Raw genomic sequence first — 24,153 nt, forward strand, 5'->3', positions numbered from 1 at the left:
GGTGACTTAACATAACCATCACCTGGCTGGATGTGTGACATTGCTCCTAGTTGTGATCCATGCAAAGAGCCTTCATTGGCGGTGATTTTGGTATAGCAAATGAATTGCTATTTTCACCATACTTCCATGTTTTTCTGCCCCAGGGGAAGAACCCCATTATCCTGAGAAGCTTTGAAGCTTTGAAGTGGTGGGGTCTCTGCCCTTCTCCCCCCCCCCCTCTCTCTCTCTCACACACACACGGGATCCCTAGTTTTTGTTTGCTTGTCTCCTTGAGCACAAGTTATGAAGGATATTCATTCCCTTAAGCTTCACTTGAGTGAGTTGGAATTGCAGGTTATGCATTGGAGTCTGTTTGAATGGGTGGTGCAAACTGTGAACTGAAAGGGGCAGGATTGTGAGGGGGGGCAGTAACTTGACCAGGGCCAGGGGCAGAGAGAGGAGCACGTGTGAGAACCAGGAGCTGAACTTGGGCTTCAGAAATGCCTTGAGAGGACCCTGGTCAAACACTTCAGCTGACCAGCAGTTTCATGAGCAGCTGGGCACCCTGAGAGCAAGCACTATTTTAGCCTGTTTGAACAAAGGGGTGTAGAAGCAAGAACCAGCCACCCCTACCACCTCCTAAACTGCATGCTTGCTTGCTTTGACTCTTGTCTCCAGGAGGTGTGCTTTGTCTTGGGGAAATGTAGATGACCAGGAATATTGCTCTTAAGTCACTAAAAGATCTGTCACTCATGGCTATTTCTCTTAACACTTTGGCTTAGCTGATCTGAAATGCATATGGGGCTCCATAAGCTGAGCTGCCTGCAGGCTGCTTTCAGTGGAAGCACAAGGGAATGTTCAGAGGAGTAAGACATTGGAAGTCTTGCTGACGGTTTTTCTTTGCTTTTGCTTGTTTTCACGATCTTAGTGTCTTTTCCGAAATAGTTCCTTTGATTGTTTCCAAACCAATCTCCTGGAGGGTTAACATAGCCCATCACATCCCAGAAAAGTATCTGCTGGTGTCTGTCTCTCCCTCCCCACCTCCCCCTTTTGAGTAAAAGTAATGATGGCAGAAATGAGATTTTTAAAAATGTCTTCCCTTCCTGGGTGTATTTTCCAGCTCTCTGGTCTTTTCCATGTAAAAATGTATATGTCGAAACTTTTTGTGCTCAGATACAAAAATAAAAATGTCAAGACTGTTAGTACATGCTTGTGAATTCAGACTGCTTTTGAAAACCCATGTGTCTCCCATTTAAGCCAAAGGGTCGGCAGCCAGTGGGTATCCAGATGTTGGACCCCAGCCAACCCCATTTTATTTATTTCTCTCTCTCTCTTTTAGGGGCAAGGGCCACAGGTTGTGCATGTCTGCTGTAGGGGCTGACACTTGTCCGATTAAACAATATGGGGATAGATGCACCAATGACCTCAAGTTATGTTTAACGCAGGTCTAGCCAAGGAGCCTTTCAACATCTGGAAGAGACCACAGCTCCCATCAGTCCCAGTCAGCCTGGTGCACTGGTCAGGGGTAGGGAGAGGACCCTGGTGAAACACTTCAGCTGACCAGCAGTTTCATGAGCAGCTGGGCACCCTGAGAGCAAGTGAGAATACAGGGAATGGTCATAGCTCAGCCCCAGCAGCTTCTGCCTGAAGCTCCTGCCGGCCAGCAGTGGGTAGGATGGTCCAGGGGCTGGATGTGGCCCAAACAACACGATAGAAGATTTTTAAAAATTATTTTTAATTAAGTATTTACTGTATTTAATGCAACACAAGTTAGTTACGCAATTGAGCCTTTTGCAGAGAGCGAGGGCTAGGTGTCCCCAAAAGGGGGTTGGTGGTGGTGCGTTAAGTCTTCCTTGCTTTCAGCATTAAAAAAGTATTGCTTTCCAAATCAAATTTTTGTATTGTGATTATTGTAAGTTGCCTGGAAATGCATATGCAAAGCTAATGCACTGTTAATATTTGGGAATTTCAAAGGTTGAAGCGGGTTTTGGCGAATGCAATTTTATTGCAACAACTATGGCAAACCCTTCAGACAACTTCTAGAAGCCCAGCACTTTTCAACATTGACTGTATTTAAAAACGTGTTGAATTCAGTTACCCACAAGGACATGCTAAAAAAAACACCGATCAAGAGCCACTCTAAAATGTTTAGTACCAAAGACAACCGATCACAGCAGAGGACGGGAGCCTGAAGCCGCGTCGAGATCGAGGGGGACGGACTTTCTTGCCATCACGCGCGGGGTTGAGCTTGCGTCCAATCCTCTTCCATTTTTTTTTACTAAAGGGGCGCGCTTTCCAAAAGGGGAGTTCAGCTTTTCGCAGCGAGGCTTATTTGGGCCAGAGCTTCTCAGCTTCTGCTGATGCTTCTTTCCTCCGTCGACCAGATGCGAATCGGGGGACGATCCGAGGGTCGCTTCTCTTCCCCGCCCCCCTTTGCCCAACCAAAGCAGACGCGCGGAGGCGGAGTTCCCACGGGCACCGCCCCGCCTCGCCTCTCCCGCGGGTCGCCACGAGGGGGCGCCCGAAAGCGAGCTTCTGCCGGCGCCGCTCCGCCTCCCGAGCGGCCGTTCCGGGCTCCGCCGACCGGGAAGCCAGGCGCCCCCGCGGGGTCCCAGAGAGGGCCGGGTTCCGCTCGCCAGCCTCCGGGGGGCCGCATGGGGTGGTCGCCGGGATGGCCGGCTGGGCGCCGCCGCAGCTGGAGGACTTCATCCTGACCGAGAGGCTGGGCAGCGGCACCTACGCCACTGTCTTCAAAGCCTACAGGAAGGTAGGGAGGGGAAGGGCCTCGGTTGGGGGGCGGGCGCGAGGTCCGGGGTTGGGGGGCGCAAATGCACCAGGCGCAGGGAATCCGCGCGCGAGAGAGAAAGGCCTGCCTGACGCAAAGGCCGCGCGGCGCGGAGCCTCCACGCCCAGGAGCAGCCTACCTGCGAGCGCTTGCTGCTGCTGCCAGCAGCCATGGCGGCGGCTGGGTGGATCCTCCGTGTTCGGAGGCAGCCTACCTCGGAGCAGCCGCGGCAGGGAGAGGACTTTCCCGGAAGCAGTTTGGCTGTCCTCTGTTGGAGGCAGGGCGCAGGGAGGGGGATATTGGGGGGGTGTGAGGGTTGTGGGCGTAACACTAAAAGAAGACACCCTATAAGTCAGGGGTCGGGAGTGGCCCTTGGCCATGCTCACTGGGGCTGATGGGAGTTGGAGTCCAACAGCAGCAAGAGGGCCAAAGCTTCCCCCATCGCTGCCCTGCATGGTTTGGGTCCCAGGTGTCTCACCCTGGGGTGGGGATCCTCCGGCCAGAGGCCAGATGTGGCCCTTCAGGCCTCAGTACAGCCTGAAGGGCTTCCTCCAGCCCTCAGTGACCCTCCTTTGCACCCTCCTTGAATGTTTTCACTTGCCTGGTGGACTGTGCATCCTTGTGCCTCTTGCTCCCTTCGATGGAGGGTGAAGATCAAGGGGATGTAGAAACTGTCCTGTCGCACAAACCTGTGTTTGTTGCTCTGTCCGCTTTGGCCTCAGGCCTTGCCCATCAGTGGCCCATGGCCTCCGGAAGCCTCTTCAGAAGGGAAGGCGGCCCCTGGTGTGGAAAAGACATTCCCCCTCCTGATCTGAAGGAATGCCCATCTCCATAGCAACTTCCCTGGACCTCGCAAGACCTTCCCTGAGATTCCCACCGTCAGGACTGAAGGTGCTTGTGTTGCTGACGTTGGTTTGCGTGTTCTTTTCCTGCTCTAGAAGGACGTCCGGGAGGTCGTGGCCATCAAGTGCGTCAGCAAGAAGAGCTTGAACAAGGCGTCTGTGGAGAACCTCTTGACAGAAATTGAGATCCTCAAGACCATCCGCCATCCGCACATTGTGGAGTTGAAGGACTTCCAGGTGGGCAGGGGGGACAGGGCTGGGCTGAGGTTTAAGCCCTAGGAGGACTCTGGAGCCTCCAGCTGGAAAACTGGGGAGCTTTTATTCCTCCGGATGTGTGACTCATCCGATAAGGTGGGGAACCTTTGGCGCTCTGGATGTTGCTGAGATAGATCATACAGAAAACAATATCAAAGCAATTTACAATAATCTCACTATCTAAGAGAAACACATTAAAAACATGAAATCGGAGACTGTCAACTAACTATTATGGAAAGATGTATTCTGAATTTCATGCATGAGTCTGGCAGAATAGCAAAGATTTCATCAGGTGCTTAAAGGCCGGAACGAAAGGCAGTCCTTAATGTCGTTTAACAACTGACCTCTGGGAATTGTAGCTCCAAGAGAGGAATAGGGATCTCCTAGCAACAGTTAAAGGGTAAAGGGACCCCTGACCATTAGGTCCAGTCGTGTCCGACTCTGGGGTTGTACAGCTTCCGGGTCATGTGGCCAGCATGACAAAGCTGCTTCTGGTGAACCAGAGCAGCGCACGGAAACGCCGTTTACCTTCCCGCTGGATTGGTACCTATTTATCTACTTGCACTTTGACGTGCTTTCAAACTGCTAGGTGGGCAGGAGCAGGGACCGAGCAACGGGAGCTCACCCCGTCGCGGGGATTCGAACCGCCGACCTTCTGATCAGCAAGCCCTAGGCTCCGTGGTTTAACCCACAGCGCCACCCGCTTAACGCCCGTTAAACTGCAGTTCCCAGGAATGCCCGGGGGGGGGGGGAGAGGAGGGAAACCACGACTGTTTAAAGTGGTAGGATATTGCTTCAGATGCAGTGTGCAAAACCGCCACCGTTGAAACTAACTTAGCAAAATTTTAATACCACCTCCAAAAGTCAATTCCAATTATGATCCTCACCTGGAAAATAAAAATGCCTCTGTCCTTTGTTTGCATGTGTCTACTATGGGGGTAAACTGAATGTCTCCTGGTGGGGGAGTTCCATGAGCCACAAGAATGCCTGCTTTGTGTCGCCTCCCTCCTGAGGATTGCAGTAGACGAGACACGTAGCAAGGGTGATAGATGCTCTGCACAATTAAAGCCATTTATGTGTTAATACTGGTTTGAGACACCCGCTTTGCTGACTCTTGAGATTGACAGTGCAATTCTATTCATGCTTACTCAAAAGTAAATTCCAGAGTTTTCAATAGAGCATATTCCCAGGTTGCTGTGCATAGGATTGCACTCAATGGCATCAGCCAGCTGCTTCCACATTTGTGTTTGCCTTCACAAGGACTAGGAACTTGCAAACAGAGGAATGAACTTGATGGAGATAGGACAGGGTTTGTCTTTCTAGAAGCCTGATAGCGCCTGTCTGCCTTTTAGTGGAACAAGGACTACATCTACCTGATCATGGAATTTTGTGCGGGGGGTGACCTGTCTCGCTTTATCCATTCACGGAGGATCCTGCCGGAGAATGTGGCTCGCATTTTCCTACAGCAACTGGGTAAGGAGTTGGAGAGGAAAGGAAAGGAAAAGAAGTTGGGGGGTGGAGCTCATAGGTAGAGCGTACCATTTGTGCGCAGGAAGTCCCAAGGTTAATTCCTGGCATCTCCACTTAAAAAAATCTCAGCCATGGGGGTTTGGATTCAAACTGTGCTCACAAACAGACCCATTTCATCTGCAGAACGACAAAACCATTTGCAAAGAGAAAACATGCATTTGTGGGTGCGGCTCAAACTGTGCCTGCAAACTTTATTTGGTTGGAGAACCATATTGCAAAATGCCGAGAAGTGTGGATTTTCAAAGGATCGCTGTGCTTCCCTTTACATCTTGGCTCGAGATGCGTGAAAGGAGGGAGTTGCATTTTCTCCCCTGTCTCTATGCCATGGCGGGTGCCAGAGAAAGGAAAGGAAATCTTGGAGGCAGAGGAGTCTGTTTTTTTGGGAAGGAGACTGTTGGCTGGCCGAGGGATGCCTTGACAGTCTCCTGCCACCTGCAACATCAGTCCTCTCTCCTGTTTGTCCCAACAGCCTGTGCCTTAAAGTTCCTCCATGACAAGAATATTTCCCACTTGGATCTGAAGCCTCAGAACATCCTGCTGAGCTCCTTGGATAAACCTCACCTCAAACTGGCAGGTTGGTGAGGGGCGGGGCAGGGCTTGCCCACCAGGCTCGGGGGGGGGGCTTCTTTTGGGCTTTCAGGCCAGCAGGCTCAGCTGCTCCTCTCCCCCCACATTATTTTTCCCGTTCATGTGCCAATCTTTTATTTCAATCAGTCAATCCCAATGGCTAGTATTATAGCCACACAGAGGGTCAGAGGTTCCCCTTGCCTGCTTCAGCTATTTCTGTACACCTTTTGAAGATATTTTTAGTGTATAGAAATAGTTAGGATAAATCATAATGATAGAAAATTAAAAATACCACCAAGTAGAAAACTATAGCAATACAGTCACTGTAACGTACAATGGGCCTGAGTAGGGCTAGCTTTCCTTACTCTGCAGCCAGCAGAAAATCCTAAGGAGATCCACTTTCTTTCACCAGCCTGCTCAATCCCCAGTGTGGGATTTCTGGTTGCCTGTGGATACCAGGCCGGTTGATAAATGCAAGGTTACAATGTCATGCCCGATGACAATTTTTCTGGGTCATTTTCCCCCTACTCCCCCCCCATGCCAGATTTTGGATTTGCCCAGCACATGTCCCCAAGAGATGAGAAGCACGTGCTGAGGGGCTCTCCACTTTACATGGCCCCCGAGATGGTGTGCAGCCGGCAGTATGACGCCCGCGTGGATTTGTGGTCCGTGGGGGTGATTCTGTATGGTAAGTCCATCCTTTGGTTTTGAGGGGAGGTTGGGGCTCCTCCTTGACTTCCCAGGCGCTGGCTAAGATCCATGCTGGAGCTGAGAGGTTGTGCAAAATGAATTGGGAGGATTGAATAATAGAATCACAGGATTGTGGCGCTGGAAGGGCCCCGAGGGTCATCTAGCCCAACCCCCTTCAGGGCATCAATCACAGCTAGAGAATCCCTGACAGATGGCCATCCGACCTCTACTTTAAAACCTCCCAACGAAGGAGATTGAAATACCTATGCTAAAAAACACACACATCGCATATTCTTATGTTCTGGATAAAGGTGCAAAGGGAATAAAATGACAGAAATTGCTGCACGTAGCTGTGATCTCCGATGGGCTGGAATTTCAATTGCTCTTTGGAAGTCCAGAGTATACAAAGCCCTGCCTGTATCAGGGTTCTTTAGTCCCCCTTTGCCAGCATTGAGGGCTAGAAACTTGGCTCATTTTTAAAAGGGAGAGAAGCAAGCGTCTAGTTCTGCCTGGGGGAGTGCATGCTCTGCAGTTGCTCTTGCCTAATCCTACCTCCGCCTCCCTGGCCAGTTTCTGACTATGCCCCTTCCTGCCTTCACTGGACCCAAGCGCTTCCATTTTTGTGGATACTGGTGTCAGTAACTATAAAACTGACTCTGGTATCCGTAGCTACTTGCCACAATAGCCTTTTCTCTCTCTCCTCTATCGGAGGCTGTCTTGGGTTCTTGTGACAGTTGAGCACTGCTGAGCATTGACGCTGGGTGGGGATACTTCAGCCTAGCATGAGACAAACATGTGGCTCCCTGTCTTATTTGGGGATGGGGGCTTATTTCCCTTCTCAGAGGCTGTGTTTGGCCGGCCACCTTTTGCCTCCAAGTCCTTCACTGAGCTGGAGGAGAAGATCCGCAGCAACCAACCCATCGAGGTAACCTTGTGGCTCCTGGGGGTGCTGGTATTTGTTCAGTCCTGGGGAGGGACTGAAAGGAGGTTCCTTTCCCTGCCCTGCCACCCTGACCCCCAACTCCACCATCACCTGCCACCAGCTATTGTCGAAATAAATTTGAAGATTCCCATCACAGATCTTCCAACTTCCTGCCAAGATTGGTCCAACTTGGCACACCTGTAGGGTTCAGTTTGCAGGCAAAGGTGATTGTAACTTGGTCTGATCATCTCAAAAATGTCATTCAGTGGCTTGGCCTGGTTCAATCCAGACCCGGGGGGGGGGGGCTGCTGTCAGGCAGAGTGTGGGGGATTCTGCCTCCCCCTGCCCCTAATTGGTCCTCAACCCTCCTTGGTTCCATAGACTCACCCCCAGTGCCCCCGACCCCACCCTATAAAAAGCATTAGCATGTCCCAGTAAGGAACGTAATAAAACAAGAAAATTCAAAACAGCCATCATTAATTGCACATATATCTAAAATCCAATTAATACAGTTTAGTTTAATTAACTCAACATATCTGACAGTCATTTACACCACCAGGGTCCCCCTAGGGAACCCTACTGCCCACTTTAGGAACCCCTGGATTAGACTGTAAGCTCCTTGGGGCAAGCACCTTCCTTTTCTCCTTTTGAAAATGCATGTTACTCTCTCTCTCGAGAGAGAGAGAACCTCTTGGCTATGAAAGTACCACCGTGGGCCAGTGGGCCCACAATCCTTTGCGTGGCACTCCTGGTTCTAAGAAGGGATTGCTTCCCTCGTCCCGTTTCCAGCTCAGCGCTGCCGGTGCCCAGAGGTGAGGTGAGATTGGGAGCTGCTCTACCTGTGTCTCAGCCTTCTGCCTTTCCCCCCACAGCTCCCCAGTCGCCCCCGCATCTCGCTGGAGTGCCGGGACCTCCTCCAGCGCCTACTAAAGAGGGACCCCCAGCAGCGCCTCTCTTTCCAGGAGTTCTTTGCCCACCCCTTTGTGGACATGGAGCACATGCCCGGCCTGGAGAGCCTGGGTAAAGCGGTGAGTAGGAAGAGGGCTAAAGAGATCCTGTGGGGGGTGGGATTTGCTGGATGTGGGTCTGTAGCTTTTTTTTTACGGGGGCCACAAAATTCCCATTCTGTATTTGTAAGAAATTGATCTTTTTATGGTGGCAACTCCTACACTTTGGAACTCCCTGCCTCTTGACATCAGGCAGGCACCTTCAGCTGGTGAGGTGGGGGGCTGCCTCCTCCTTTGTAGGCCTGAGGGCAACCACCTGGTAACGTGGAGGGGAACCATCTTCTGAATGTGGGCATAGAAATGGGTCAGTTTCCCCATCACCCCAAACAGGGCTCCCTGTCTCTCTTTGGGGGCATTACAACAGTCAAGATCTTGCTGAGAATTCTGGTTCTCAGAGGCAAGAGTTCCTGAACACAGAGGGACGCGGCTGTACAATTCCCTCCTCCAGACACTTAACCCAGAGGAAGGGGGCCTTTGGTCAGCCCGAGGGCCACATTGCCTTCTGGGCAGCCTTCCAGGGGCCGTATGCTGGCAGTAGGCAGCAGGTGTGACCCTCAGCCTTGGCTCACACCTGAATTCAGCTGTTACTTAACACACCTCTCTATCCAGGCAAGCAAGAGGCATCCGCTCCATGTCCAAGGACGCAGAAGCATGGGGAGAGTGTGGGGCAGGGCCAGGTGGCGGGGTGGGTTGGAGAGGACCCTGAGGGCCTGATGGAGAGGCTTAGAGGGCCACATGTGTCCATCCTCCGCTTAGCCCGCCCCGGTCCTTGAACCAATTCCCCTCTTCCATTCCTCCTCTCCCGCTTTTCTCCATCCTGTTTCTCTTCCCTTTGCAGTCGTCTCTCGTGATGGAAGCGATAAAGAAGGACCAGGAAGGAGACGCTGCTGCTGCTCTTTCCCTCTACAGCAGGGCCCTGGAGTACTTCGTCCCTGCCTTGCGCTGTGAGTGGCCCAGAAGAATTTTTTGTTCCCCTCTTTGCGAAACTGCCTTGCCCCACAAGTGCCGCTCGGCTGCTTTGGTCGGCAGAAGCAGCTTTTTTACGGGGGGGGGGGCCAAAAAAATCCCATTCTGTATTTGTAAGAAATTGATCTTTTTATGGTGGCAACTCCTACACTTTGGAACTCCCTGCCTCTTGACATCAGGCAGGCACCTTCAGTGTACTCTTTTCGGCACCTGCTAAAAACATTCTTGTTTAGACAAGCCTCCCCAGGTGCTTAGAAAGGTGGTGCTAGTGAATCTGGGTTTAGTTTATTGTTGGTTTTAATTTTTGAAAGTTTTAAATTATTGTTGTTTAAATCTTCTTATTGGTCATTTTATCACCTTTTTTGTAAACTTTGAGTATGGTTTGTTTGTTTGTTTGTTTTTTTACACACAATCAAGCGGTATATACATACATTTTATGAAATAAATTAAATGAGAACAGCATATCTGTTTTCATATCCGGAGCTGCCTGTGTCCCCTGTCCCAAAGTCCACTTCTAAGAGGGGCATGTTCCTGCCCATAGCAGGTTGCATTCCTGGCCCTGCCTTGCTCCTCTTCTGTCCTTGGTAGGCAAGCAGGACACATCACAGACCTCCATCTGTCTTACCCCGTTAGGGCCTAAAATGAAATGATTTCAAAGGGGAAAGACAGGTGTGGCCTTATGCCCCACCCTTGACCATTTCCATGGGGCAGGACCCATGACATAGGATCGTGGCTCAATTGGCAGTGGGTCCATCACCTGGTGAGACTCAAGGCAGCTGCCCCACAGTGCAAGGGCTTCGTGGATCGCAGGGGAGATGGTGTATCTGTGCACCTTTGGCACATGCCCAAGGGCAAGGGGCTGGCCTGGCATTTCAGCTGGCACGGCTGGCTAGCCAGAAGTGGGCTTTCTCCAGGAATTCCCCTCCCCAGGACCTTTGCAAGGCCTCTGAAACATGGGGGAGTCTCTCCATCTCTGAACAAAATTGAAAATTCTTTTCAGTAGCACCTTAGAGACCAACTGAGCTTGTTCTTGGTATGAGCTTTCGTGTGCATGCACACTTCTTCAGATACATTGAAACAGAAGTCACCAGATCCTTAAATATAGTGAGGGAGTGGGGAGGGGTATTACTCAGAAGGGTGGTGGGAATGGGTGATCAGCTGATAGGTGTGGAAAACCTGTAACGGCTGCAATTAGTCTTGCAGGGAAAGACAAGGGGTGAGATGGCTAAAGGTAGCTTTGTTATGTATAATGAGATAAGAATCCAATGTCTTTGTTCAGACCAGGTTTCTCCATGGTTTTAAGTTTGGTGATTAGTTGCAATTCAGCCACTTCTCTTTCCAGTCTATTTCTGAAATTTCTTTGTATTAAGACAGCTACTTTGAGATCTTTTATAGAATGTCCTGGGAGATTGAAGTGTTCTCCTACTGGTTTCTCTGTCTTGTGATTCCTGATATCAGATTTATGTCCATTTATCCTTTGGCGTAGGGTTTGGCCTGCTTGTCCAATATAGAGAGCTGAAGGGCACTGTTGGCATTTGATTGCATACACAATGTTGGAAGATGAGCAATTAAATAGTCCTGAGATGGTATGTTTGATGTTGTTGGGACCAGTAATGGTGTTGTCCGGGTTTATGTGGCAGCAAAGTTGGCACCTGGGTTTATTGCAGACAGACATCTTCTCTCCATCTCTGAGTCTGGGAGGAGGGACTCTGCTCTGAGCAGGAGGCCGGGGGGGGGGGGGGCTTCTGCTTGCTCTGCCTACTCCAACCCCCTCCAGGTCCAAGCTGGTTAATGTCCCTCTGCCTCCCTGATACAGCTTGGAGCTGATGATGGGAGACAGGGGAGTTGCACTGGGATAGTTTCCCATTTTCATCGCTCACTCCATGGACTTCCCCCCTCTCCCTAACCTGCCTCTGTCTTGTCACCCTCAGACGAGGTCGATGTCCGCAGGAAGGAGGCGATCCGATCCAAGGTCAGTTGACCGTCCTCCTTTTCAACCAGTGGGAAAGCTGTGAATTGGGGCACCCTTGGGCCGAACTGCAAATATTGGTGGGTGCATGAGGTCATGGTCAGGGTTCAGCCAATGAGGGAGCAGTACAATGGCAGCTGGGCGGACAACGGCAGGAAGAGCCCATGACAGGCGGAGATTTGTTTTCGTTTCGATCGACTTAGCCCAAGCGCTGCTCAGAAGATCCGGAATTTAGTCTGAAGGCCCAGGCTTGCAGGCCTTCCTGAGATGTCACACCAACAGAACGTAAGCAGAGCCCTTATGCTGGATCCGGCCAGTGGCCCATCTAGTCCAGCATTTTCTCTTCTTGCTGTGTCCTGCCAGAAGCGCTGGACCTGACCACCAGCAGCACCTCTCCCTGCTTGTGGCTCCCAGCAACTGGCCAGTGAAGGTAGAAGATAGCCTTTGTGGCTGGGAGCCGCAGGGCTGGTGCCACAAGCAAGAAGGCCCTGGCGGTGCCTCCTTTTCTCTTGCACCTCTTGAGAATGAAATTTCAGGACGGTGTCTTGTTGTTTCCCTGTGCTTAGGTGAGCGAATACATTTCCCGCGCGGAGCAGCTCAAAGCGCTGGTTGCTTCCAACAACAAGGCCCTCCTTCAGCAGGGCTGCCCTGCCAGGGACATCTTGAAAGGTAATTTCCAGAGCAGAGGATCGAGTGGGGCACAGGGGGCGGGGGGGGGGTCTTGTTTTTGAGAACAGCAGCCAAGAGCACTCTGCACTTTGCAACATGTTCTTGTTAGGAAATAGGAGTCAAACCCAAAGGCCCTATAGCTCAATGGCAAGTCAGTGTCTGAAATCCTGGAGAGTCATTGCTGCTGGTCCAGTAGATAATACTGAACTGGATGGAGCAATGGTCAGACTCGGCATAAGGCAACTTCCTAAAATGTTGCACTACAGAGTGTTCCTGTTCCTGGTCCTCAGCCTTGTCCTCCATTCTGTTCCTCCTGCAGCCAAGTTTTCTCCCCCACCCCCACCCAAAGTCAATATTTTGTGTCGATATTCAGTCCCCACTGGGCTGTTAATGTGGTTTCCTTTTCCCAAAGGATTTTTTATATATACTCCTGCAGAAATCTGAGGATTCCCACCTGCTTGCCGGTTCCCCCTCCTTGGCACAGCTGCTGCTGTTTCGGCTGATAAGACCTGGCAGTGAAAAAATTGAAGTCGCTGTCGGTAGATATCAGGTGCAGGGAACCTTTGGCCCTGCAAATGTTGCTGAGCTGCAGTTCCCGTCAGCTGCAGCCAGGCACAGCCAACAGCCAGGGATGGTTAGAGTTATAGCTCAACAACATCTGGAAGGCCAAAGGTTCCCTCCCTCACTTGGTACATGTGACGATAATGCCACACGTGTGCATCACATGTAAAAAAGAAAAGAAAGAAAGAGCAAAGTCCCTTCCCCGCATGGAGCTTGCAGTTTAAAATTTGGCACGGGGAAGGCAACCAAAGGTGTGGGGAGCGAGATGGAGGCGAGGTTAAGTGGAAATGAGTAGTAAATTCAGCAGTAGGTAGCTGGGCTTCTTTTCAGTCAGGGATTGCGGCTAAGGCAAGGAAGAGGACTCTGTGGCTTCCAGATATGTTTCTAGACTCCAACTCCCATCATCCCTGATCATTGTTCATGCTGGTGGGGCTGATGGGAGTTGCGGTGGGCGTAGTTCTCCCATTCCTGTGCTTTCGTCTCTGAAAGTTTTATGGGCTACTAGGGAATGCTGTCCAAAGTCAGTCTGTGAATGCCTTTTGTCTTTACATATATGCTGTAGTAGCAGAGCCCCGCCCATGCTACAGCCATCAGCAATTTCCTTCCCAAGCAAAACCAGCATATTTTGCTGCTGTTTCTAACACCTAAGAAGCCTTCCCTTTCCAGTCTCTTAACTGCATGTGCTCATTGAGTTGTTTGCTTATCTCCTCTTGTTGCGCTCTCACTTGCCAGGCACTTCCAGCCCTGGTCTCATCCTTCCTGTAGGACGCACAGCTGCTGGTCTCATTTTACAGATGGGCAAGTTGAGGCAACCTGTGGCTTAACCGTGTTGCAAACTACTTAGAGATTTTCTTTGAAATATGAAGTGGTATAGTGAACCAGGACCACACCAGTGAGCAGGCACCTGGACTTGGAACCGCTTCCTGTTAGGTTTTTTTACCTGCAGGCAGGTGTGTTTGAGGGGCTGTTGTGACTTGCAGGAGTTTCGAAAGTGCCGCCCCCTCCTCTGCTCGCAGCCCGAAGTGGTACAGCCCGCTCGGTCCTCGCAGGACTCTACCACCTTGCTTTGTCGCATCTGGATCCCACTTGGCCTCGCATATGCTGGGTCACACTCCTTTTTAATTGAATTTTATTTTTTTCTGCAGAGATGTCCAGGGATAAGCCTCGCCTCTATGCTGCCCTGGAGGTGGCGTCGGCCGCTGTTGCTAAGGTCAGTCACCAGGGGGGAGCAGAGAGTTGCTGATTTGCCAACGGGAGACTCATTGACTCCCAACCTCTGTCCTGAAATGAAAGCTGGAGTCTAACTTTGCATTGCCTCCCCCGTCCCCGGAGGCAAGAGAGTATACCTGTCCTTGGGGAGGGGCGGCATAGGGAGGAGAGGGCTATTGATGGCTGCTAGCCACAGTGGTGTGCTAGCCACACAGTGATGTGCTAGCCACACATCAAGAAGGCTGATCGCCGAAGAATTGATGCTTTTGAATTATGGTGCTGGAGGAGACTCTTGAGAGTCCCATGGACTGCAAGAAGATCAAACCTATCCATTCTCAAGGAAATCGGCCCTGAGTGCTCACTAGAAGGACAGATCCTGAAGCTGAGGCTCCAGTACTTTGGCCACCTCATGAGAAGAGAAGACTCCCTGGAAAATACCCTGATGTTGGGAAAGATGGAGGGCACAAGGAGAAGGGGACGACAGAGGATGAGATGGTTGGAAGAAGGGGACGACAGAGGATGAGATGGTTGGACAGTGTTCTCGAAGCTACCAACATGAGTTTGGCCAAACTGCGGGAGGCAGTGAAGGATAGGCGTGCCTGGCGTGCTCTGGTCCATGGGGTCACGAAGAGTCGGACACAACTGAACGACTGAACAACAACAACAACAACAACAAGCCACAGTGGCTCTGCCTTCATGTTCAGAGGCAGCGATGCTTCTGAGTCTCAGTGGCTGGAACCCACAGGAGGGGAGACGGCTGCTCTTGTGCATGATTCCTGCTTCTGCGTTTCATGGCGAGAGCAGGGTGCTGGGATAGATGGGCCCCCACTGACCTGATCCAGCAGGCCCTTTATATGTTCTTGAGTTATGTTCGTTAGGGGGAAGGCAGCTGTTTGCTCCTTTTTGAGCACTGAGGCCTGACGGAGCTGCTCTGTCTCTCTCTTCCAGGAGGAGGAGGGCAAAGATGACGGCGAAACCCTTGATCTCTACCAGCAGAGCCTGGGGGAGCTGCTGCTCATGTTAGCTGGTAAGGGGGGGGGGCTTGTGGTGGTGGTGGTGGGGCTTATTGGGGGGGGGGGGTAATACAGGTGGCAAAAACAACCCTGCTCCAGTAAAAGCCGTTTCCTTTAAAAAAGGATCCCATTCCCCAAAGCCTGCAGGAATAAAACTATTTTCACCTGCTGGCGGGAGGACATCAAGGAGGGAGCCAGTCCGGCTCCTCTAGGGAGGGAGTTCCAACGTTGTCTGGGAGCAGCCACCACCAAGAAGGCCCTTTCCCACGTCCCCACCAAGCGTGCCTGGGGGGTGGCGAGAGAAGGGCCCCTCCCAGAGATCTCTGGGCGAGGCTACATGTGGGAGAAGACAGTCCTTTGGAGAGCCTGGGCCTAAGCCAGAGAGGGCTGTGTGAGGTCTCCTGTGTGTATGCAGTCTAACCCCCACCTTCCAGGATCGATCGATCGATTGCACTTCTCTGCCACTCTCCATTCAGTCAAATCCCAAAGTAGCTTATCGTGTACAACGTCAGTCATATTAAAGATTTAACAATTCATCAGCAAGGCAACTACAGTCCATAAAACACCATTAACAAAAAAAATGCTAAACATCACAGTTGCAGCGTAAATCATATTATATGGTTTTCTTTCCTTCCTGCCTCCAGCTGAGCCTGCGGGAAGGAGACGGGAGTTGCTGCATGCTGAGGTCTGTATACACCTGGTCCCTGGAGCTGTGCTCGGTCCCTTTGCTGCTGCTGTTATTTAGAGGCGGGGGGGGGGGCAGGGGAGCCCTACAGCAGTGTTTTTCAACCTTTTTTGGGCAAAGGCACTCTTGTTTCATGAAAAAAATCACGAGGCACACCACCATTAGAAAATGTTAAAAAATTTAACTCTGTGCCTATATTGACTATATATAAAGTAATTTTCCCACGGCACACCAGGCAACATCTCGCGGCACACTAGTGTGCCACGGAACAGTGGTTGAAAAACACTGCCCTACAGGATGCATTTGGGGAGCCAAGGTGCCCAGCAGGGGGCACTAAAGGGCACAGGCGGCAGAACTGACGTGGTTCAGCTGTTGTGGACCTGCAGCAAAATGTTGCAGTGTGGGACACTCCCGGTCCAAGATTCTAGCCACTCCATTCTACCCCCCGCAAACTTCAGTCAGCAACCTGTCACTTCTGAGCCCCCCCCCCGTTGAGCTTTTTTGGGGTTCCCCACCGCCAGGGCATTTTTTGCCCCACTTTTGTACTTCTGCAAGCCTTGGGGAAGCCTGCTGCCACAGCTCCTTACAATTAGTGCCAGTTTGGCTGTGTAAATGATTGGCACTCACAGCATGGACATTGGAAATAGAGGGAATTGTTCTATGTCTGGTGTGTCCCACCTTTCCTTCCGTGGGATTCCAGGTGCCATGCAGGAGGGTTTCCGTGTGGTCTGCCATCCAGCTGCTGCCGGACTCAGGCCTGCTAAGCCCCTGTGTGGTCACACAGCATGACCCTGCTTTGAACTGGGGCTCCTTGTCCTTTCCTCCTAACCTGACCGAGTGAATGACTGTTTGCAGATCCAGACGCTGATGGGCCGAGCGGAATACCTGAAAGAGCAGATCAAGGTACAGGAGGGCACTTTGCGTTCTGTGGGGGCTGCAATGAGGGCATGCCTGGGCATCACAGGGCTGGCAGAGGAGGCTTGGCTGGGGCAGGGCATGGAAAAATAGATTTGGGTGGTTTATTTATTATTCCATAAGATTTTTTTAAAAAACCCAGCCTCAAAGCAAAGAGAATATTTTCTGAAGATTGCTTGAGTCATTGTAGGCTCTTGAGTGCCATGGAGTTGGAAGGGCCCTCCCAGGCTCATCTAGCCCAGCCCCCTGCAAATGCCGGAATCTCAACTAAAGCATCCTTTGCGGAATCCGTGCCGTGGGAGCAAGGTGGCCTTTGGGGCTCCGTTCCTGCCTGCCATGTGCTTGGTCTCTGGGCTCGCTTCCCAGAGAAGCTCATTGCCTTTGGAAGAAGGGCCTGGCGCAGGGAGAGGGGGGCTGTGGGGCCCTCCAGGCACTGCCAGACTCCCACAACCCCATACATTCGCCTTGTTAGCTAGGGCTGATTGGGTGTCCCTAGAGGGCCACCTGCCCCCTACCTGTCCCCTTCTGGAGATAGAATTCCATTCATTTGCATGTTCAGAGGCAGCAGGCCATTGGCTGGCAGCTCTGGAAGGAGGAAGGAGGCAGGGATTAGGAGCACATCCTTCTTCAAGAATATGCAGGTCCTTCTGAAATACTTTAAATAAATAAAATCTTGCCGGCTTCCTGGCTCATTAGGCCGGCTGCTGCATGGGGCAGAATAGCGGCCCCCGTGGACTTTGTTTGGGGTCTCACCCAGCAGGATTCTTCCTCTAGCCCTGCTGTCTAAGTGGAGCTTCCATATGCAGAAGCAGCCTACCTCTGAATGCTAGTTGCTGTGTGTGTGTGTGTGTGTGTGTGGTACTCCAGTGGGGGAGGGCTGTTGCCTTCCTATTCTCCCCATGGGCATCCCAGAGGCCCCGATGGAAACATGATCCTGGTCTCAGGTGGGTTCGTGCTCTGATCCAGCCAGCTTCCTCTTGCGCCCTCGTGGAGATCAGAGGAGGTGACCCGCCTCCCTCCTCTCCCTCTCTTCTTTCTCCTTTTCCTCCAGATGAAGGAGTCGCAATGGGAAGCTGAAACCATTGGCAAGGAGGGGATGCTGGACTCTGTGAGAAGCTGTGAGTGCCCCGTTCTCTTCCTTACCAAGTCCTGGCTGGGTTCTGTTGGCCTTCTTTATTCATAGACTCACAGAACTGTGGGTCCCCCAAGGGGCATCTAGTTCAACGCCTGCAAGGCAGGAGTCTCAGCTAAACAATCCCTGGTGGGTCACTTACTGTACTTCATAGAATCCTAGAATGGTAGAGTTGGAAGGGAGCACAAGGGTCATCTAGCCCAACCCCCTGCAGTGCAGGAATCTTTCACTCCACGTGGGGCTCAAACCCATGACCCTGGGATTAGGAGTCTCGTGCTTTACTGACTGAGCCATTCCTCGGGGTTATCATAACATTATTGCCTCCCAAAGCATTTCTCAGCAGAGATTTATACTTTAAAAAGAGAAAGTGACCATCTATGGCTAATAACCCTGACGGATTTGTTCTGCCTCCTGCTGGCTACGTTTTACCTCCACGGCCAGAGGCAGGAAACGCTTCTGAATCCTAATTGTTGGAAACTGCAGGAGAGGAAAGTTGCCCTTGTGCTCAGATCCTGCCTGTGGCTGACCCCTGTGAGAACAGGATGCCGGTCACGATGATGGGACACTGGCCAGATCCAGCTGCAGCGCTCTTCTTGCATTCTTTTAATGCAGGGCAAATTTTCATTTTCGTATTGCTGTTCCCAAAAGCAAGCCAGAACGAAGGCTCAGTAAAGGCCAGGCATCATCTCGCCTCCCTGGGAGATTTGTGCAAGCAAATCGGGGCGAATGCTGGACTGAGCAGGCCTGGCGCCCGCTGGGACTTGCCGGACAAAAGGCAAGGAGGCCACCGGCAGGTGGAGCCAGAGTTCATGAAAGGTAAAAAAAGGTAAAGGGACCCCTGACCATTAGGTCCAGTCGTGTCCGACTCTGGGGTTGCGGCGCTCATCTCACGTTACTGGCCGAGGGAGCCGGCGTACAGCTTCCGGGTCATGTGGCCAGCATGACTAAGCCGCTTATCGTGAACCAGAGCAGTGCACAGAAACGCCGTTTACCTTCCTGCCAGAATGGTACTTATTTATCTACTTGCACCTTGACGTGCTTTCGAACTGCTAGGTGGGCAGGGGCTGGGACCAAGCAATGGGAGCTCACCCCGTCACGGGGATTCGAACCGCCAACCTTCTGATCAGCAAGACCTAGGCTCTGTGGTTTAACCCACAGCACCACCCGCGTCATGAGAGGTGGAGCTGGCTAATTCTAGCTTTTGAGTCTACAAGGGGCAGCACTCATAGAGTTGTAGCACTGGAAGCCCCCCCCCCCCAATGCAGGAATCACAAGTGAAACATCCTGGACGGTAGGTCACTGAGACTAAGGAGGAGGCTGACCAGGGCCAGTTGGAAAGTAAGAAAAGAGGCAGGTGTAGGCTGACGGAGAGGGGTGAGGCAGTGTGCCCTTCGCCCAAATGGCCTCCGCTGAGCAGGTAATCTGGGGGAGCCCAGAGAGACACAGAGCTGCAACCCTGTCTCCCCACTTTCGGGTTCTGGCTCTGCCTGCCGCCCTGTGCCTGCAACCACCGACGCCTGCCCTCCCCAAGCGAATCTGCAGGCCGGTTTTGAAAAATAAAAAGTTTCCCCATCCCTGCTGCAGGTCATCTGCGGTGAACGGCTTGCCCATGCGCACATGTGCTATTTTGAGTGGAAGGGAATGGGGTCAAGTGCCTCGTGCAGGTGTGCAAACGATGCTTCTGCTCTGCTTAAGTCTCAGCTGAGGGTTGAGTCTGCAGACATCATAAGATGAAAGCAAGGGTTGCCCCCCCCCACTGCCTGCCCCCAGTAAGCAGGACTAATTGTTCCACTGCAGGGGGGGCTGGGTGTGTGGATAGGGAGAGTAGGGTGGGCAGGTTGTGGGGGACCTGGGTTGATTGTTGGGGTGAGGGTTGTGTGGGGGGGTGTATGTTATTAGACAAAAACTGTAGGAATGGCAGAGCCCCCATTTCAGTGATCTGCTGTGCTAAGTGGAGTGGAACAAAATCCTCATTGGGTTGGGGGTCAGACACAGCAGGGCTGTCTGTGAGGTTTCTGGAGGGGGGGGAGAGGTGGCCACATAGTCCCTCCTTCCCAGGGAGGCAGGTGACCTTCGTGTGCATCTCCTTCCAGTTTGGCAGGGGTCTGCAAGTCGCCACTCCCCTCTCCCCCTTTTGAGCTTGGCTGGTTAATTGGAATTAACTGCCCTGATGGTCCTCTCTCCCCACACTTTTATTTCCCCGCAGCTGGGCCTCAGGAGCATTCGACTTCCCCAGGGGAGGAAGGGGCAAAGAGACATTTTCTTCTCCCTGCCAAATGGCCTGGAAACCATAAACCCTGGGAGCAGGGGCCGTGTCTGTGTCCACCCAGGCATTTGCACGTTAATGAATGGGGGGGGCTCACTCTGCTTTGCCCAGGGCAGCGGGGGTGGGGGGAGGCAGGCCGGTGTCCAGAAGGACCCAGAGAGACAATCCTTTGAGGGGGTGGGGAGGAGAGGGGAAATGCTTTCCCCAGGAGCAGCCACCATGCTAGGCAGGCGGCAATAGTGGGGATTTGCTTTTTTTATTATTTTTATTAAAGCAAAATGCATTTTAGTTTGGGGGGTGGGGGTAGAAACGCTCAGCCTCACATTTGACACGGAAATCTCCCCAGAGGCTCAGAGGGCACGTTTTATGATGGGGATGGGGATGGTTTATCGTTTTAATCCTTCATCTTTGCTTGCCGTAAGCTCCTGAGCCTGGGAGAAGTCAAATGAGGTGGATGGGGGGTCCCGGCAGGCGGCAGCACCTGCATCTGGCCAGAGTCCCGGCCTGAGCTTGTGAATGGGCTTCCTGGGCTTAGTTGCGTCCCCTCGCCAAGTGGCTGCGTCGCTGTTTCACAAACACACACACACACACACACCCAGGCTGACTCCTCTGGTTCATTCCCTAATCCAACAAGGCACAACAGTTTATCGCATAAAGACATTTGCATCCTGCATCGCGGGGGGTTGGACTAGATGCCTCTTGGTGTCCCTTCCACCTCTGCCATTGCTACTTTCCCCTTCCTCTACAGCAGCCTTCCCTGTCTATTTGTTTTCGGTTTGGTCACCATGGGCAGTATTCAGTGCCAGTCCTACCGAAGTTAATGAGCAGGGCTAACTTAGGACCATTGATTTCAGTGGGTCTACACTGAGCAGGGCTTACAGTCCCATTGCTTTCTTGGCCGGGGTGGTGGTAGGTAGGTAGGTAGCTAATACAGACTTACAACGGAAGCCTGCTTCGAAATATGGTTGTGTAAAGGCACACCTGCTCAAGGTGAGAGTCAGCAATGCCCTTGTGCATGACACTCTGTTCCGTACCCGTTCCCACCTTCTGTGAGTTGCAGCCAGGCTCCCCCAGGTGTGCTGTGCTTCAAGGAGGGAGCACGGGGAGGGGGAGGGGGAGAAAAACCCTCCTCCTTGCAGGAAAACAAGTATGTCAGGGAGATCCATTTGGCCCTGTGCAGAGGAGCTTTCCACATACAGAGCCGTTCTTGAAAATAATCATTAAACTAATGATTATAAAATAATAGTTTAAATGTTGCCTCAAATTATCCTGCCCACTTCTTGAGCAACAGCGGGGAGCCTCAGGCCAGGGAGTTGGATGTGGCCCTCCAAGCCTCCCCGTCTGGCCCTCAGGGACTCTCCCGAGCCACAGCTTCCCTGGCTCTGCTTTGCACCTGGCTAGAATGTGCCCCTGAACTCAGAGCCCCTTCCTTCCCTGGGGAAACTTGCATTAACTGCTGGGCCAGGCTCCACCCACCACTGACATGCGGCCTGTAAAAGGTTGCCCAGAACGGGAGTGTGGCCCTCGAGCTAAGGAAGAGTCCTCTGAGATTGCTGCGTCCGACTTGAAAGTAGGGATTTTCGTTTTCAAAGATGTGAATTTATTTTGATGCTAGTCAGCCCCTCTTGTGTTTTCTCTTCTGCAGCCTGTACCTTGCAGTAGTTGCCTGGATGGTGCCCAATGGATTCAGCCCTTGGACCCCCATGAACAACAGACAGTCCTCTTGCCTGGACACAGTTTATGCACTGAAGATCCCCGGTGGCTGTGGGCATGGAATTGGGTTTGGGCTTTCAAAACACACACACACACACACACACACACACACACACACACACACAGAGGGAGGGAGCATTCTTTCTTAAGTGTGAGGTTATTTAAACGGCCATTGCTTGTATAGTTGTAATTAATTTATATACTGCAAATTGTAATTTTGTTGAGCAGTGTTAAGTGTAAGCGGAGGCTCCTCTAAGCGTTTTAATGTACAGGAATTAAGCTCAGGGCAGCCACATGCAAAGCATGGAATCAAGAGGGGGGGGCTTTCGAGGGTCTGATCGTATGGGGAGGGTCTTTGCTATAATGATAGGGGTTTTAGGTTCTCTGGTAGGGGGAAGAGCAGGGCTCACTCCGAGCACTTTACTGTCCTCACCTATAAACTGCTTTCTACTTCATGCCCTCGAGAGACATGTGCTTATTCCACCAATTTTGTTAAGCACAGGTCATTGGGGGGGGGGAGGGAGTTCTGTTCAGTGAAAGAGCTTGATTAGACTTCCCCCCCCCCAAGAGGAAGGAAACTGCTGTGGTTACATTATCCACTAACTGGGACGCCCCACAGTGTTTTATTGCAGGTGGGGAGAAAGGGAGGGGGCTGGTAAAAGAAACTGAGCATAGGAAGCTGCCTTCATGTAGTCAGACAATGAGTCTGTCTAGCTCAGCATTGTCTGCACTGACCGGCAGCTGCCGCCCAATATTCCAGGTGGTGGGGTGCATCTCACCCCGCCAGGGCCGTCTTAAGTAAATCCAGCGCCCTGGCATGAAGAAGAAGAAGAAGAAGAGGAGGAGTTTGGATTTCATATCCCGCTTTATCACTACCCGAAGGAGTCTCAAAGCGGCTCACATTCTCCTTTCCCTTCCTCCCCCATAACAAACACTCTGTGAGGTGAGTGGGGCTGAGAGACTTCAGAGAAGTGTGACTAGCCCAAGGTCACCCAGCAGCTGCATGTGGAGGAGCGGAGACGCGAACCCGGTTCACCAGATTACGAGTCTACCGCTCTTAACCACTACACCACACTGGCTCTCACGAAGATCCCTCCAGCGACCCTTGCGCTCCTCCAGGCAGGGCCAGGCACAGCGGGCAGCCGGAGGGGCGGGTGGGGACGCTGCCGGTTGTGCTCCGCCTCCGCTTGCTTGGCCGAAGCGGCAACGTGGCGCTGCCGTCCAGGGAGCCCTGGTTGCAGTGCCGACGGGAGGCTCACCGACGGTCTCCCTGCGTCCGCAGCCCGAGAAGAGGTGGGCGAGAGCGGCACTGCCGGCAGGGCTGGAGGGCACAGTAGCCTCAATGGCTAAGACGTCCCTGCACCCTGCCCTCCCTGGAGCTGAACCCAGGACCTTCTACACGCAGAACGGCCTGCTCAGCTGTGAGGCCCTTTCCCCACACGGGGGCAGCAGGGAGAGACGGAAATGCCTTTGTTTTGCCTTGGCTGCGCCCACAAAGGCTGCTGTAGCAGAGAGGCAGCCAGGCCCATCTGCCTTCTGTGCTCCCAGGGCGGTTGCAGGAGGCTATTAATAGGAGCTCTGGGAGAACCTTGCCAAGACCCGGCTCGTCTTAGCCACAGATGATGGAGCCCCCCCACCCCACCCCCCACTGTCATGGTTTGGGTCGGAGAAGCTTTTGATTTGTCTCCCTTCAACTCTCCTCCTCCTCCTTTCCCCACCCCCCTTGAAGGCGAGGGTGGGCATTCCCCCTCCCCCTTAACATCTGGCTTGTGCTGCTTTCCAAGACCCTCGAGGTCTTTAGCGAGGCTGCGCTCTGGAGTCGCAGCGCTGCCAGATGAAGCAGAGCGACAGCAAAGATGATCCTGTGCGAAATGCTCCCTGCAAAAAAATCTCTCCCAGGGTTGCGGCCAGCGTGGAGGGGAGCTTGTCGAGGTGTCCCTACCTTAGTTCAACACCGTCGTAAAGCATCATTTCAGTGGCACTAACCGATGAGCACTTTACACCTTCCGCCCTGTGCAATTAGTCCCCTTGGCTGCTACTTTATTTTACACCATCGGCGACTTCTGCAGTTCCCTCTGAAGCTTCTGCAGCAGGGTTTGTGGCATCCTCCCATCTCCAAAACGCTTCTTTACCTGTCGCATAGCTTGCTCACTCCCTTTCTATCACCCAGCATATGGCCTTGTTCTCTTCCCACCCGGCACTTTCCCTTCAAGAACACTCTACGATTTAACCATTTCAGTCTTCAATTGTGCATGGGAATGTGCAGAACTGCACTTAGGGCAGCAGGAAGGCTGATCAGGATTCACAGATCCCTTCCCCTGTGCTAGTGCTCAGCTGCCCACTGCACCAAGCAGACTTGGTGACCAATGCCCATTGCAGGCCGGGAGGGGGGCAGACAAAAGAGGCAGTGGGTGGTCGAGCGAACACATTCTACTTTTGTCCCATTCTGCTCCCTCCTGAGCCTTACCAGGGTCAGTG

General features: G+C 52.4%; 1 protein-coding gene across 2 annotated transcripts; it reads left to right on the top strand.

The window, feature by feature from the left end:
• The first annotated feature begins 2,547 nt into the window (after window positions 1–2,547).
• On the top strand, window positions 2,548–22,130 carry ULK3 (unc-51 like kinase 3). 2 transcript variants are annotated; one of them, XM_033160504.1, is made up of 16 exons: window positions 2,548–2,746; window positions 3,703–3,843; window positions 5,214–5,334; window positions 5,861–5,965; window positions 6,503–6,646; window positions 7,491–7,573; window positions 8,443–8,598; window positions 9,416–9,521; window positions 11,475–11,515; window positions 12,079–12,181; window positions 13,888–13,952; window positions 14,900–14,978; window positions 15,609–15,649; window positions 16,505–16,552; window positions 17,616–17,682; window positions 21,608–22,130. In XM_033160504.1, exons 1-16 carry the CDS (start codon window positions 2,651–2,653, stop codon window positions 21,622–21,624), a joined length of 1,413 nt encoding a protein of 470 aa, XP_033016395.1. In that variant the 5' UTR covers window positions 2,548–2,650; the 3' UTR covers window positions 21,625–22,130. The 2 variants fall into 2 exon arrangements, 1 of the variants encoding a protein (XP_033016395.1); XR_004427342.1 differs by lacking the exons at window positions 12,079–12,181; window positions 21,608–22,130 and having other exon boundaries at window positions 17,616–17,657.
• The last annotated feature ends 2,023 nt before the right edge of the window (window positions 22,131–24,153 follow it).

Source organism: Lacerta agilis, chromosome 9 (genome assembly GCF_009819535.1).
Source record: "Lacerta agilis isolate rLacAgi1 chromosome 9, rLacAgi1.pri, whole genome shotgun sequence".
NCBI lineage: Eukaryota > Metazoa > Chordata > Lepidosauria > Squamata > Lacertidae > Lacerta > Lacerta agilis.

Excerpts from the sequence above, each read along its gene's own strand:
- ULK3 (XM_033160504.1), top strand. The coding sequence starts at position 2,651 with ATGGCCGGCTGGGCGCCGCCGCAGCTGGAGGACTTCATCCTGACCGAG. Across the intron at positions 5,335-5,860 it reads CATTTTCCTACAGCAACTGG|CCTGTGCCTTAAAGTTCCTC; the intron begins GTAAGGAGTTGG and ends TTGTCCCAACAG. Across the intron at positions 9,522-11,474 it reads CTTCGTCCCTGCCTTGCGCT|ACGAGGTCGATGTCCGCAGG; the intron begins GTGAGTGGCCCA and ends TGTCACCCTCAG.